This window comes from Lissotriton vulgaris, chromosome 7 (assembly GCF_964263255.1).
Source record: "Lissotriton vulgaris chromosome 7, aLisVul1.2, whole genome shotgun sequence".
Lineage (NCBI taxonomy): Eukaryota > Metazoa > Chordata > Amphibia > Caudata > Salamandridae > Lissotriton > Lissotriton vulgaris.
Window position 1 is genome coordinate 275,527,335 of NC_141695.1, and position 16,047 is coordinate 275,543,381.

At 45.2% G+C, this 16,047-nt stretch overlaps 1 protein-coding gene across 1 annotated transcript in view; it reads right to left on the reverse strand.

Annotated features, from left to right (window-relative positions):
• LOC147701385 (trypsin-like) overlaps positions 1 to 16,047 on the reverse strand; it is a 123,620-nt gene that overhangs the window by 43,617 nt on the left and 63,956 nt on the right. The window contains exon 4 of the mRNA XM_086930074.1: positions 4,962 to 5,101. Within this exon, the coding sequence (XP_086786200.1) occupies positions 4,962 to 5,101 (140 nt within the window). The remainder of the gene's footprint in view (positions 1 to 4,961; positions 5,102 to 16,047) is intronic.

Below are 16,047 nucleotides of genomic sequence, written 5' to 3' on the forward strand. Positions count from 1 at the left end.
GTCGTTGGAGTTGGCCGAGGGATTGGAAAATTCCTTGACGATGTTGAAAAGTTCCTTGCTGTTGTGGGCGTTGTCGTCAAGTCGATCCTTGAATGCTGTTTTCTTGGCCTTTCGGATTAGTTGGTGGTGAGTGCGGGCGGCGTTTTTGAAGGCGTCCTTGGTGCTAGTGGTTGGGTCTTTTTTCCAGGCCTTTTCAAGGGAGCGGCAGAGTTTCTTGGACTTCTTAAGATCATCGTTGAACCATGAGGCCTTCTTGCTGCCAGGTTTGCTTTGACGTTTTTTCAGTGGTGCTAAGGTGTCGGCGGTGTTGGATAACCATAGGGTGAGGTTGGCGGCGGCTTGGTTTGGGTTAGAAGAGTGGGCTGGGGTGTTTAGAAGGAGCGATGCGGAGATCTGGTCGGTGGTGATTTTGTTCCAGTTTCTTTGCAGAGTTGGTTGGAGGGGTGAAATGTGGGGTGAAAGGAGAGCTAACTGATGCCTTCCCTTTCAACCAAAATGTATGGCAGGGATACGTACTTATATCAACTCTTGTTCTCCTTTACATCAACAAATACATTACCTACTTAATGGGCTGTGTAAAGGATTTCCCTTCCTTGGCGGTGGTAAAAAAACAGCTCTCCTCTACATACGCAACACATTGTTGCTGTTTAAAAATAAGGGTTGGCTGCAAAATTTGGCTGATAATTTGAACCAATTTTGCAGAGATTTTGACCCTGAAATCAACACCAACAAGACCAAATACATGGTGCATTCCAAGAGACGTAGGTTTAGGTTGGGGCAGAGGTACTAGAAAGGGTGCATGAGTTCAACTATCTTGGTATCAGGGTGCATGAGACTGGATCATGGAACCCGCAGATCTTAAAAAGCATTCTTATTGTGAAACATCGGGCAGGTGCCATACAAAAATTGGCAAAACATCTGACCTTGTCGCCCACCCTACCAGCGGTGGAAAACTATAAGGAACAGGCCAGGGGAGCAGCACTGTATGGCGCAGAATTATGGGGTGCCCTAACACTAGCCAACTTTGCACTGCGGAAAACAATTTCATTAGGGGGCTGCTGGGTCTAGAGAGGGGCACGCCATTGGTCCCCCTTCATTTAGAAAATGAATGCTGGGGAGAAGCACACCTGTTTGATTATTTGAACGTTTTATAAGTCTTAAGTTTAACAGTTTATATGTGACTGATCTACGCGTGCAACAGTGGTAGCCCGTTTGTCCTCACGAGCCGAAAACTGAGCCAACCTACCTCGAGTGAAATCACACCCGACCACTGTGCACTGTTGCGAAACTATTTTAGTTTATTTTCCAATTCTTTTTCGATTTTTAAATTTCAAAATCGGTTTGAGTTTATAAGCAAATCTTTTCAATTCATTACATTGAAAACATCATTCTCAATTATTGCAATTATATACACATTGATACATTTGGCAGCAAAATTTGTACAATAAACAAAACGTGACAAATTATCCGTTTCATTATTCATTAGGATGCCCGATGCATTTCGAGCCTGATGAGGCTCTTCCTCCGGGGCCTGAAATCTAAACAGATTGAAACATATGTTTTAGAAAACAGATTGTTACATTTGGGACCAAGCATTTGCGTGTGATTTGTGTGAGTGCTCAAGCTGGGAAAAACCTCCACCTCATGACCACGTGATTCATGTGAAATCTGCTTACCCTATCTCTACGTGGCGCAAACAAAATTCTGAAAATTACAAAGAATATGCCATATAAACATCATGCCAATGCCGAAAACCGAACTGGAATGAATGACAACAGAGAACGCTTCGAGAAAAATGAACTCACCCTCGTAGAAAAGATGCTGCGTTAGTCAATTCTACAAAGAAAAAACACGGACATCAGTGAACTAAATTCTCTTAAGCAACCTGTTTTAAAACCGCTGGACTAAAGGCATACCTTGGTGGTTCAACGGATGGATTCTTCTGCCGTATCAACTTGCATAGCGGTTGCCAAAGATTTGTATACACGGGCAAGACTTTCTGCTTTACGTAACGTAACCTCCGAATGATGGCCAATCAAAGCGGGAGATACCCATGATGTCAGCAATAAACAACTAGAGCGACCCGTGCTCGGTACACACGGCTCAACTTCCTGACTCCTACCCTCACATGTGACCTAGTTCCGCTGTGTGCACCAATCAGGTGCTCACTCCGATGATACCGCGTACTCGGGGAAATAATGAAAAACAATCAAATGACTCTGGTGCGTGCAATGCGACAGAGAATAGTGAAATGAAATAAAATGAAAGAAGGTGAAAGTGGTTCCGTGTTTCATGCAGTGAAGTGTCTCGCAAATTAAACGAGCAGTGGATGACTTTGGCGATCAACCAGAAATACATTCATGTACACATGGTGCTCATATTAATAAATCTTAACAGAAAACATGAAAAATCTATTTTTTCATTTAACCCCTTGTGATCTTGTGTCCCTAATCTTTTGATCCAGTAAATTTCTCTCTGTAAGAGAGATCTAGTTAGGTCAGTACCTTCAAAATGTTCAACTTTTTCTAAGACTGAAAACTGCAGTTGGGCTATGCTGTGCTTGGCCTCTAACCAGTGTACTGCTAATGGACTCTTAGTAGATTGGTTTCTGATTGTACTTTTGTGTTCAGAAATTCTGATTTTTAGTTTGCATTCTGTTTTGCCAACAGAGAGAAATTTACTGGATCAAAAGATTACGGACACAAGATCCCGAGGGGTTAAATGAAAAAATTGATTTTTCATGTTTTCTGTAAGGATTTATTAATATGAGCACCATGTGTACATGAATGTATTTCTGGTTGATCGCCAAAGTCATTCACTGCTCGTTTCATTTTTGAGACACTTCACTGCATGAAACACGGAACCACTTTCACCTTCTTTCATTTTATTTCATTTCACTATTCTCTGTCGCGTTGCACGCACCGGAGTCATTTGATTGTTTTTCATTATTTCCCCGAGTACGCGGTATCATCGGAGTGAGCACCTGATTGGTGCACACAGCGGAACTAGGTCACATGTGAGGGTAGGAGTCAGGAAGTTGAGCCGTGTGTACCAAGCACGGGTCGCTCTAGTTGTTTATTGCTGACATCATGGGTATCTCCCGCTTTGATTGGCCATCATTCGGAGGTTACGTTACGTAAAGCAGAAAGTCCTGCCCGTGTATACAAACCTTTGGCAACCGCTACGAGAGTTGATACGGCAGAAGAATCCATCCGTTGAACCACCAAGGTATGCCTTTAGTCCAGCGGTTTTAAAACAGGTTGCTTAGGAGAATTTAGTTCACTGATGTCCGTGTTTTTTCTTTGTAGAATTGACTAACGCAGCATCTTTTCTACGAGGGTGAGTTCATTTTTCTCGAAGCGTTCTCTGTTGTCATTCATTCCAGTTCGTTTTTCGGCATTGGCATGATGTTTATATGGCATATTCTTTGTAATTTTCAGAATTTTGTTTGCGCCACGTAGAGATAGGGTAAGCAGATTTCACATGAATCACGTGGTCATGAGGTGGAGGTTTTTCTAGCCTGAGCACTCACACAAATCACACGCAAATGCTTGGTCCCAAATGTAACGATATGTTTTCTAAAACATATGTTTCAATCTGTTTAATTTCAGGCCCCAGAGGAAGAGCCTCATCAGACTCGAAATGCATCGGGCATCCTAATGAATAATGAAACTGATAATTTGTCACGTTTTGTTTATTGTACAAATTTTGCTGCCAAATGTATCAATGTGTAAATAATTGCAATAATTGAGAATGATGTTTTCAATGTAATGAATTGAAAAGATTTGCTTATAAACTCAAACCGATTTAGAAATTTAAAAATCGAAAAAGAATTGGAAAATAAACTAAAATAGTTTCGCAACAGTGCACAGTGGTCGGGTGTGATTTCACTCGAGGTAGGTTGGTCCCCTTCATTTAGACCTTGAATTGCATGAGAGACTTGCTTCTATTAAAATCCTTGCTGTATTAGATTCAAGTGTGTAGTACTGAAGAACTGTGTCACCTAAAGGAGAGCTTGAGGGATGTTCTTGCAGCAAATGTGGTAGACAGTGTGAGCTGGCTAAGGGTGCTCAAAGAAATGTGGTCTGATGTGGGCCGTGGGAAATTCAGGAGCAAGCAACAGGCCATTTGGGGGGGATGTTGTTGCAGTAAAAAAGATGGTGCTGGAGAAAGCCATCCATCTTAGAGATCACAACGCATCGCTAGGGAGTCAGACATGTGCATTTTTCTGCCAAAAGTCTGTGTGTGAGGGCGAGGTGTTCCTGGACATTATACACCCACCATGGGCGCAAGCCCTGTATCTGCAATTTAGATCTGGGCGTTTAGCTGTAGCAGCCTTCACAGCAACATGGAGGGAGGCAAACCAGGAATCTGAGTGTTGTCCATGCTGCCAAACTCCCCACGAAGATGACTGATATGTGTTGATTGTTTGCCTCCTCCATGCGAAACCAAGGTCCAAATGGATTGCCCCTATGTGTAAATCTCTCTGTTTATTGTCGAGAGGAGAGGCATACAGAATATGCAAAAGTGACACAACCTCAGTGGTGGTGGTGGTTGTGATCGTCTCTAAATTCTCGTAGGCAGCTTGGATAATTATAAGTAAAGTGTTAAAAGGCACACAAGGCCAGGTCAGGAATGCCCCCTTGTGATTTTACACCCCCCTCTTTGATTGATTTTATGGATATTTAATGTTATTTATTGTTGTTCTCATTTGTGTTTTATTTTTGTTTTAAGATGTTCTTAACTGATGTATACTATTTTGATTATGAAACAATGTTTCGAAATGCCAATAACTGATACGATATGTTATGCAATTCTGTTTTTTTATTTCGTATTGTGTTATGTTTTAGTATGGTATGTTTTCTACTGGTATGTTATTTTATAAAAATGTATATTATGCATTATTTACAGTACACTTATCTAAGCTGACATTTTAAACATTTGAAAAGCAGATCTCTCACCTGGCACGAGTCCTTACCACCCTCCAAAACCCCTGCACAGAGCATGCCATCAGCTATAACATCATCAGGGAAGGCTTTGGCGCAAACTGCCTGAGAAACCGTTTTTACATTTAGGCACTGCAGAACATCCGGGAAGGTATCTAGGAAAGAACACAGAGTAATTGGATCAGTTTCCGGGAATATCAAATTAAAATAAGCTTTGAACACAGTTATTCAACACATAATGAGAACAGTGCATTTTTGTTACGTTTACAAAAAAATGGTAAGGTTTTTTAGTCTCATAATTGCGAATATTAAATAGGAGGCACCCACTCTGCAGCCAGCAGTTTCGACTGCGCTTTTATAAAACAACGTTTGAATTGAAATAGAAATATGGCTGCAACAGCAGGTGCCAAAATTATGTTTTTACGTATTAAAAATGACTTTGCACCTAACACAACACTTAGGTGCAAACACTTGATTAAAGTTCACTTCTGCAAAGAATATTGTTAGGTGTGTGGTTTCAGCCGATTTGCACATAGATGAAGAGTTGGATACCTGAAGACATTTATTTCAATTTTAAATTAATTATTACCCCTTGTGTCCTCAGGCAATTATGACCAACGGTCATATCATGATCCTGCTGCAAAAAGGTGGCTGTATTTCATTTTTGAGTCTTCAGTATGGGCTGCAGACAGCAGAGCTCCGAAACAGGAAAAGGCAATTATGGCCCTGTGTTTCCAGCATCATGAGTTAGCCTCCGGGCCTCTAGAGGTACCTTCCTCAAAGTCAGTGACAGTCTGGCCCTGGGTTCTGGTGTTAACCTTGGCTACTATGGGAATTCACAAGGCCATTATCACCACTTCAGTTTCCTGACGATAAAGCAGCGATAATTTTATCGCCTGTCCTTGATAATATGCCCCGACGACCCCTTCTGCTTTCTTAACATATTTCCGACATCAGGCAATATGAATCTGTGAAAAAATGTCCCTTGTGTGTTGAAAGACAAAGTTCAGATCTTCTGCAAGAGGGCGTAGGCATTTTCGCGTACTTTCGTACTGCAAAATAAAAGTGTGTATAAACAGACTTTTCTGTGGGTATTTACACAAAACGAATAAAAAAAGAATGGGGAAAAATCCTACGGTGTCAATACCATCATCTTTTTTCCACATCTGAATATCACAACTGTCTGACACGATTTTTAATCCTGAATGTGTTAAGTCAGCCTTTCATCCTTCTGAGGTCTGTTCATTAAGTAACAACTGCCCGTTACAGCATTTCGAAATATCAGAGGTGTGGCATCAAAGCCTACATAAAATACAGTACGAATTACTAACTGTTATAAGATAAACATCTTATTACTGGAAGGCCAGGCCTGAGGGCTATGGGTAAGATAAGATAAGGTAACAGAACGTCCCGAAAAGAGAAAACACCTGTCCTCCTCCCAATTGTCCCCCTTAAATATTAATCTAATTGGGAATGGGAACTTCATCTTGTTCATTGAAGACAAAAACAAACAGACACTCCCCTATAGTTTTTTTTCACTTGCCATACTTAGAGGTGCAACTGGAGCCACATTTTGGGCGGTGGGGGCTAATTCTTCCAGAAAGAGGCAGACTGGAGATGCAGGGGCTCTAAGAAGGGGTGAAAAAGCAACAAAGACTCAAACAAGTAAATGGTCTTTTAAAGACCTGTGAATTACTCGGGTGCGGCTGCAATAAGACGGACGCCAGCCTACAGCAGCTCAAAAATTGTCTGAGTGTGTGTCCGGGAAGCTGTCCCAGCCCGGGCTGACACACACACGACGGAGGGGGAGAAGAGGGGGCTTGTAGTATTCTGCTCTCCCCCCAATGATGACGCGATGCAGTTGGTGTCTTTCAGGTACCTTTTTTGTATCTCTTCATACAGCCGGTTGTGCGTCCTGCTCCTAGCCATCTGCCCTCCTGAATGCCCATGCCCTGCCCCTTGACCGGATGTGGTGTCCGGTGTCCCCTCCCCACATCTTTGACCCCAGTGTCCTAGTGCCCATTGCCAGGTCATGACATCTCCCCCTTTGTTGCAAACAAACATTTAAACATTTGTCTTGACGCCGCCTGTGGCCACTTGTTGGTGAGTGCTGAGAGAGAGAGAGAGAGAGAGAGAGAGAGAGAGAGAGAGAGAGAGAGAGAGAGAGAGAGAGATGCTGGTGCTGGCTGTTCTTCTTCATTCTCAACTCTTTGAAGTGTGAGCTGTTCCTTGTGATATGGTACCACCCTGCTGATGCTGTTATCATCTGTCCTTTCACCTCCGTCACGGTCAGCGGGTCCTGAGAATGCACTGTCTGATTTCCTCTGCTGTCTTTGCCGCACTACCACTGTGCCCCCTTCTGTTAGTCTTGCTTTGGTGGCGTGCCTCCTTTGATCTGCGTACGCCTTCATTTTTGCTATTGCCTCTTCGTCTTTTGCAGCTATGTTGCTTCGCTCCACACTTGACATTGCTTCCATCTGCGGTTACCGGGTCCTGCTCGAGCGTTAGAGCATGAGCTCGGCCGGGCACCGGCCTGTGAAGCTGTGAGGCGTGTGCCTGTAGCCCCTCAGTACCTGGCATAGTGCTTGTCCTATTGATATTTGCGTTATCTTTGCTCTCTGCACCACCTTCTTTATTGTCCCCATGAATCTTACCGCCATCCCATTCGCTTGTTGCCACAGAGGCGTTATTTTCCGATGGCGGATGCCTAGGTAGTCCATAAACTTCCGGAACTCTTCTCCTGAAAATGGCAGCCCATTGTCAGTCTTTAATGTCTGGGGCGAACCCCATGCTGCAAACACGTCATCCATGACAGGTAGTGTCGCGTTTGCTGACGTTGACGCCACTTGCCTGACAATTGGAAAACAGGAGAACTCATCTAATATTACCAACAGGTAATTTCCTGTCTCCAGTGGTCCATAGAAATCTGCCGCCAGTTCGGTCCACACCGTTTTTGGTAGTTCAGACATCTGAAGTGGCACTGGCTTGCGCAGCAGCCCCGTCACTTGACAGACGTGACAACGCATGACAGTCGCCTCAACCATGCTGTCTAGCTCCGGGAAGTACACTTTTTCTCACAGCATTTTCTTAGTTGCGACCATTCCTCAGTGTGACTCGTGCGCCAGTTCTATTGTCTGCTTCCTCAGTGTTCGGGGCATCACTATTCTCGTTCCTCTCATCATGATCCCATTTTCGATCTCTAAGAGCTCTTCGTGGATCTTCTTTAATGCCAACAGTTCCTCCTTCATTACTCCTTCATCCATGAATCTGTTGTTGTTGATGTGTCTCCACCTTTGTTGTCTTGTCAGTTTCTGTATCGCTCGCATGGTGTGAACTCGCTTGGTCTCATGTTCCAGCTCTGCTATTGTTATTGAGGCCGGCGTGTAGTGTTTCAGTATGAAGTTCAGGTATTCCTCCGCCATTATCGTGGCTTCAGTTGCGGGTGGCAATGGATGTCTGGACATATAGTCAGCCAGGTTGTGTTCTTTGCCAGGCTTGTGTATTATTTTGAAATTGTAATCCGTTAGTCTTATTCCCCACCTCTCTATCTGGGGTGGTAATTTTGCGTTGGGGTTTCCATAAATTGTTATGAGTGCTTGGTGGTATGTTATTATCGTGAATAGTTTCTCATATATGAACATGTGATAATGTTCGCAGGCCCACACAACTGCTAAACTCTCTTTTTCCGGTTTAGAGTATGCTCGCTCAACATCAGAGACTTTTACTTCCGTATGCCACCACACTTCTTGGTGAGTCCTTTCCTGGTCTGTGTTGCGCCAGTATTGATCCCAACCCCACCGGGCTTGCATCCACGGTCAATTCAGTGCACAGTCGCGGATCGAAGCACGCCAGATGATCTACTGCAGTCACGGCTTTTCTGATCTCTTCAAAGGCTTTGCTGCATTCCTCTGTTCATGCAAAGCTCTGTCCTTGTTATGTCAGTTCTCGCAACGGTGCGCTTACTGTGGCAAAGTCTTTGATGTACCTTGCACAGTAGCTGGCAAGACCAAGGAATGACCTTACTTCTGCCACATCGCTTGGCTGCCTGGCTTTTTCCAATGTGTCCACCTTGCTGCGATCTAGCCGCATTCCTTTTTTTGAAAAAATGTGTCTGAAAAATACTAGTTCATCTTGCCCAAGTTCACATTTGTCTTCATTTAACGCGAGCCCTGCCTGCTCTAGTTGAGAGCATACTTCTCGCAGCGCCTTGTCATGTTCCTCATCTGACTTGCCGAACACTAGGATGTCGTCGCTGTAGTTCAGGCTATTCTTTACTGGCCTTATCACTTGTCTTATTGTTTCTTGAAATATTTCGGCGGCTGAGGATATTCCAAAACTCAGATGCTTGTAGCGGAACAGACCAAGGTGCGTGGAGAATGTTGTTATATATCATGACTGAGGATCAAGCTCTTGCTGGTGAGATCCTTTGCACAAGTCTAGTTTGGAGAATCTTCTGGTGCCTGTTAGGCAGCTGATCATGTCGTCGAGATGAGGTCCAGGGTGTCTTTCTCGTTCAATTGCTGTGTTTGGTACTCTCATGTCAACACAGATGCAAATTTTGGACGTGTTTTTCTTTGGTACAGCCACTATTGGCGACACCCAGGGCGTCGGCCCTACAGCTGGTTCTATAATGTCCTGTCTGAGCAGTGCCTCAATCTCTTCTTGTACTTGCAGTTGGAGGTGTATTGACACTCGCCGGTGGTGTTGAGCTACCTGCTTTATCGCTTCGTCGATGTGCAGCTTTATTTGGCACCCCTTTCGCTTCCCCAGCCCTTTAAGTAGTTTGGGACATTCTTTTAAGATGCTCTTTTTTTCCGACATGTTATACGTCATCTCGAGCAGGCCCATCACTTGTGCTGTAACGTTAGGCACAGTGCTGGAATGTCACCTCTCAGTATATGAATCTCTTCCTTTGTAGTTTGACTTTTGTATGTTAGGTTCTCTGTGAATTTTCCCAGGTTGGTCACAGGCTTTTTTGACCCCCATGTGAACACCTCAACTTTCGACAGTTTCAGCGCTGGTTTCACTTCCATCCTTTCATATTCCGACGCACACATGATGTTGCATGTGGCCCGCTGTCGAGCACGCACCGTGCTCTGTCTGGTCCTACGTCAATGGTCACAGACTCTGTCTTCTTTATGGTGCTTTTGTCTACGAGGCGGGTGCTTTCTTCAGTCTTGTCTTCATCTGTGGACATGACAGCAGTGTCTGACATGAGATACAGTCGCTCTACCTTTTTTTCTTCTTCTTCATCTGCCGACTCTATTGAAGAGCTTCTGTTTGCTGTCTCAACATGCCTGATGTGTCTGCTTTTCATCATTCACAGTCTTCCCGGTCTTCCTCTTTCACTTCTAAATTGCAGTCCTCGGCAAACACTGGCAAAGTGATTGCTCCTGTTGCATTTCCTGCAAGTTTGGCCAAACGCTGGGCACGCGCCTCTATGTGGAAATCCAAGTCTGTATCTGTAGCATGATGATTATGGTTGTTTTCTTGTCGCTTGGTCATTTTTTCCGTTCTTCCAGTTGTTGGTGCAACTGTTTTCTGTCATGGGGTGTACCTGTTCGACTCGTTGTTCTTTTCCTCGCTCCATTTCCTTTGCTTGTAATGCGGCTCTTGCTTCCGCACTTGCTAGTGATAGGATGTTTTCTAGTGATGTCGGTTCCTTCAGAATCCTTGTGCGGAACTCTGTGTCACGACACCCTTTAATGATGCGTAGGCGAATTGCTTGTTCATTGTCATATTTATCGAACTCGCAGTGAGTTACTAGCTTCCTTAGTCTCGTCGCAAAATTATCTAGTGACTCATCAGTGTGTTGGAATGCTATGGTGAAAGTATATTGCTCGAAATCAATGTTTCTTTGCAGGTCAAATTTGTTTGTTAGGCACTTTATTAGGTCTTTTTACGTTGATATCGCATTCTCTGGTAGAGTCACCAGTAGGTCATCTACTTCGTCGCCCACTAAGTTGAGGAACATACCTAGTTGCTTGGACTCTATTACATCAGTGGCTTCCATGTACCTTTCAAATCTTTTGACCCACCGCTCCCATCTTATTCACACTGTGGCTCTGAGAGGTTGAATGGGAGAGGTCTGCAATATTGGGCGCTTTGCCTTTTACTGCTTTGCTCTGCCATTTTCTTTTGCGTTGTGCTCTTGGTGTCCTTCACTTTTTTATACTTGACTTTCTGTTATTTTCTATTGACTGTCTTTTGTGGCATTTATTTGTACCTTCTTTAATTTCCCTCCTTTTTTTTCTTTTTTTTCTTGTTATAATTTCTTTGTTGCCTACTTTCTTTATTTGTTCGGGCTCTTTTTGTCTTTATTTGGGCTTTTTCTGCCCTGCTGGTGCTCTTTTGGGGGCTTTTCCCTTTATTGCCTGGCCTCAAAATGGCCGCCGGCTCTTCCTGCTGTCTGATTGGTCCTTTTCGCCTGACTCCAAAATGGCCGCCGAGACTTTCGCGAGACTTCGGGACCAATCAGAGCATTGCCTGATTTAAAGATGGCCGTCGGCTCGTCCCGCGCGCTGATTGGCTCTATTTGCCTGACGTCAAAATGGCCTCTGAGACTCTCGCGAGAGCTCGCGCCAAAATCCCTTAAAGTCTCGTGCTCACGCTCGTCGCTTACTGGGCAGTTGGGACATTCCTTCGGCAGAAGTCGGGGTGGGCTCCCCCGTCATTGCTCTTCTTCGTGGCGCGAACCAGGGTGGGCTCCTGGCTTGGCTGCGATGCCGCGATCCTCCTTCTGCACACGACGCGATCCAGGGTGGGCTCCTGGTGTAAATTGCGAGGCAGGCAGGCAGCACACATGTGGATACCATCCGCCCTTCGTCACCAGTTGTAGTATTCTGCTCGCCCCCCAATGATGACGCGATGCAGTTAGTGTCTTTCAGGTACCTTAATTGTATCTCTTCATACAGCGGGTCGTGCGTCCTGCTCATAGCCCTCTGCCCTCCTGAATGCCCATGCCCTGCCCCTTGCCCGTATATGGTGTCCGGTGTCCCCTCCCCACATCTTTGACCCCCGGGTCCTAGTGCCCATTGCCAGGTCATGTAAGGGCTGACGCCCCTAATTCATAATGCAAACCTAGAAACTCCGTTCATGCAACTCAGACAGACACACGTGTGCAAAACAATGACAGCGCTTAGCTCCTTGCAGCCATACAATGGGCAAATGTACACTGTCCAAATACCGAATAACATAAATAATACCAAATTGATGCCAAATTAAGACTGCGGCTTGGCATTAGCCAGGAGTTAGCCTATCCAACCATCCCAACTTCCACTTGCCCAACTCTGTTACAGGTGCTTTCACTCAGCAGTCCATCTACCTAACCCATCCACTCATCCACCCACCTACCCATAGACCCAAACAACCAACCAACCAATAGACAGATACTAGGGCAGAATGAAAACTGCTCCAACTTTTTCCCGTGTTCGTAAAATTTACTCCGATACAAAAGGTTTGAGGCGTAATCCTGGAAGAATTTTGCGAATTTCTCTCTACACATATGCAAAGCCGTCCTAGATGTGCAATGTAAGCATGTATATGATGTGCAAGTATGCATGGGTGCATGCAGTCACAGAAGTACTTTGTAGGTCCAAGCTGTCATGGTATTTCTGCCTTGGAACGCTAAGTCTCTCCCTCTGAGGGAAGAATGACTCTCTTTATGAGTTTAAAACCAAGTTTTGTAGGCTGAACAAGCTGAATGAGAAAGGCAAGCAGATTTGTGGATTGGGAGCCAAGTCTCCAGTTCTACCTTTCATCTTATGCTAATATAACTGCATGCCTGCTTCAAAAAGTTAAGAACTATATTAAATTTAAAAAAGGTATCATAGGGCTTTGAGTCAGACAATTTGTGTTGAAATTGCCCCATTTCCAGCACTCAACCAGACAGTTTCTTCTCTGCTGCTCACTACTTGCCTTTCATGCCGGCAAACAAACAGCATAGGAGTGGTGTGCTCACTGGTTAGAGGCGGCAGACCTGGAAGCAGAGGACGGCCCTGGACCAGAGTTCAATCCCGACGCGGCAGGGTCGTGAACCAGGGTCAGCGGACTCGATAATTCTCGCCTCGTGCCTACTCTAACCAGGGATCACACTTGGCAACTCTGGGCATTAGCTTGCCTCATCTCCACAACGGCCCCCCACAAACGCCGGGGATGCCTGGTTTCACCTTGGAGATACCCAGGAGGGAACATCTTACAGGGAAAGCCAGGACGGGTTCCCCAGCGGTCTATAGCACCAGGACGCTTCCGGGTAGCAGTGCGCTTTACAAGACACACACATTTACAAGACACACACATTTACAAACTGGAAGAGGCACAATATTGTGACATCCGGGAATGGATGGGGAGCATCAAAAATACAGGAGATAACATTATTGCCAAAATAGAGGGACTCGGGGCAAACAAGCAGCGCATGGAGTTGGACGTGTGGGTCCGTTGCTCCAGCGCTGGGCCATATTTTCCCTGCTTCACGGCAGCTAGGGATGACCGGTCATCATTTCGGAAAGCTGGCAGTGACTGTAGACCCTGTGGAGTAGTGGGAGCCTGTATTTGAAAACCGAAGAGGTGACCGCGTTGCAAGATGAAGCGTCCATCGGATTGTTGGGGTCCCGCTGTGGTGATTGCACCCAGAACGGCCACATTTGGGCGGTGGTGCATTTGCCTGCGGTGGGGGATAAGGCACACTGTGCCAGGGGCTGCGACCCTTGGTGCCCACCAAAAATGAATGTGTCCATGTGTAACATAACTCATGCTTATGTAAAGCGCTCTAATACCTTCCAGTAGGGTTCGCGCTATATAAATCTTCCCAAAAAACAAAGGAAACAAGAATAGCGGCGGTATAAAAACAAATGGAGGAGAGATTGTAATACAAAGCATGGTTGGGGGGGCAGTGACATGCACGACAAAGACAGCTGGAATGAAAACGCATGGAGCGTTGTGTTTAAATAGTAACCTGATCCACAAGGACACGAGGAATGCAGCTGCTACTTTGCTGGTCGATGCTGGCTCTCGAGACCAAAACGCTGTTGGAGTGACACATTGGAAAGGACGTGGGACATGCACCCGCCTTTAGCCATTTGCGTGATTTTATTATTGAAAGACACACGCAAAGGCCAATCCAATGTGTGGGAGGAGTCAAACCCACACAGGGAAGTTTGGAGTGCTTACAATAAGCCTCCTATAGAACAGCGCATGCACGCTGCGCTAAGCTCAACCTAAAAATGTGGTACAGCCTTGCGTTTCCCTAAGCAATGTCACTAAGTTTAGCAACTTAGCACCAACGCAGGCACCCTTGCACCATGGTGCAAGGGTTTCTGCGTGCAGGGGAGGATTGCTTATGTGCATGATGGTGTTCCTTCCTGCACATAAACATTCCCAAAATGACATTTTGTCACTGTCATGTGTGCTGCTTCCTGCAGCACACATGAAAAAGACAAAATGGATTGAAAAAAAAAGTTTGTTTATGTACAGGAAGGGACACCTTCCTGTACATAAACAAAAAATGGCATTTTGCTTTTTCCATGCGTGCTGCACAAGGCAAAATGAGGAGAAATACTGCATTTCTACACATTTTGCCATCTTTAGACCAGTGTTTACCTAGTCTTTAATTTGGGGCTGTCTCCTATGTACGCCACCCTTGTAAATAGGGGGCAGCATCAAAATAAATGAGTGTAACGGTGGAACGCCCACCGCAACACCGACTTCCTACCACTTTAACGCACACCATAGTGTGAAAGGGGGCATTATGTAGAAGGCAGCGTTAAGCCACATTAAGTGGCTTAACGCTGCCTTGTACATAAGGTGCAGCCCCTATCACCACCACAACGTCGATATAGGTGACGTGATGGTGATAGCGGCTTTTACTTGGGGACCTGTCGTTTCTCCTAATTTTACTTGCTTATTTCACATACTACAAGTTTTGCAGCTGCGAATCCTCAAACCAAGCTCTGACCACACTTAATGCATACTGCTGAGCCGTGTGATGAAGAACTCAAGATCTAAAGAAGTTTGTCTATACCACGGGTACTTATAGTACAGCCCGCGGGCCGGTGGCGGCCTGGCAAGCCTTCCCTGGTGGCCCGCGGACCTTGCAGACAATTTACCTGTGTTTTAAAACAAAAAAAAATTAAAGAGTGATAGCAAACACTGCGCGCCGCGTCTATGGGAGACTCTGCTGCTCTGTGGGGGCCGGGCATTCCGTGAAAGTCAGAGTGCAGCTGCAGGGGCCTAAGAGGTGAAATACAAATGCCTCATTAACATACAAATGGTCTTTTGAAGACCTGTGAAGTGCTCCGCTGCGGCTGTGTGTGTGTGTGCCAGGAAGCTGTCTCAGCCCAGACACACACAGGCAGGGTGAGAGGAAGAAGGCGACAAACCACTGTTACATTTTACTTTGTCCCGGTTCTTTACTACCCACCTCCCCAGTTTGCAGACCACCACATAACAGACACTCACTAAAATCACTTACAAGCTGTACTTTGTTGCTAAGTGACTACCAATATTACCCAAAGCTGATCTATGATATGTATTTAAGACAGACCTACGTACCAGCTCACTTACTGGACAGGCAAACATTCACATGCTGTATATGTACCAAGTTGTGCCGCTCACCACTGTATCCAACCTTTAATAGCGGATACAAAAGTTTATTCACGTTATGTCCAGGTTAACCCAAAACCAATAAAATAGATTTTAAAAAAGACATATGCTGGGCGATGTAGCACAAGCTTACAGGTTTTAGAAATAAGCACCCGACTGAAGGTTCTACCCACATTAACAATCACTAACTTCTCCAGAAGCAAGAGACCGGAAAATACTTTCCCAGACAGAACCAACCTGAAGACGCCAACAGCACACAAGCCCTGAAAAGAGACTGAAAATAGTGCACCGCTTGATCAAACCTGACTTCTGGTGAGGCAAATAAGCCCACAGGAACATGTGAAAAGGGTGCTGGGAGATTGCTAAAACTGAGCCGAAAACATTAATACTGAAAGAGGTGGCTGCAGCAAAGCTCCACACACACCAAAAATGTAACAGCTATGGAATAAACACAAAGAATCAAGAGGCAAGCCGGGAAATTGAGAAGCTATTGGAGGGAGAG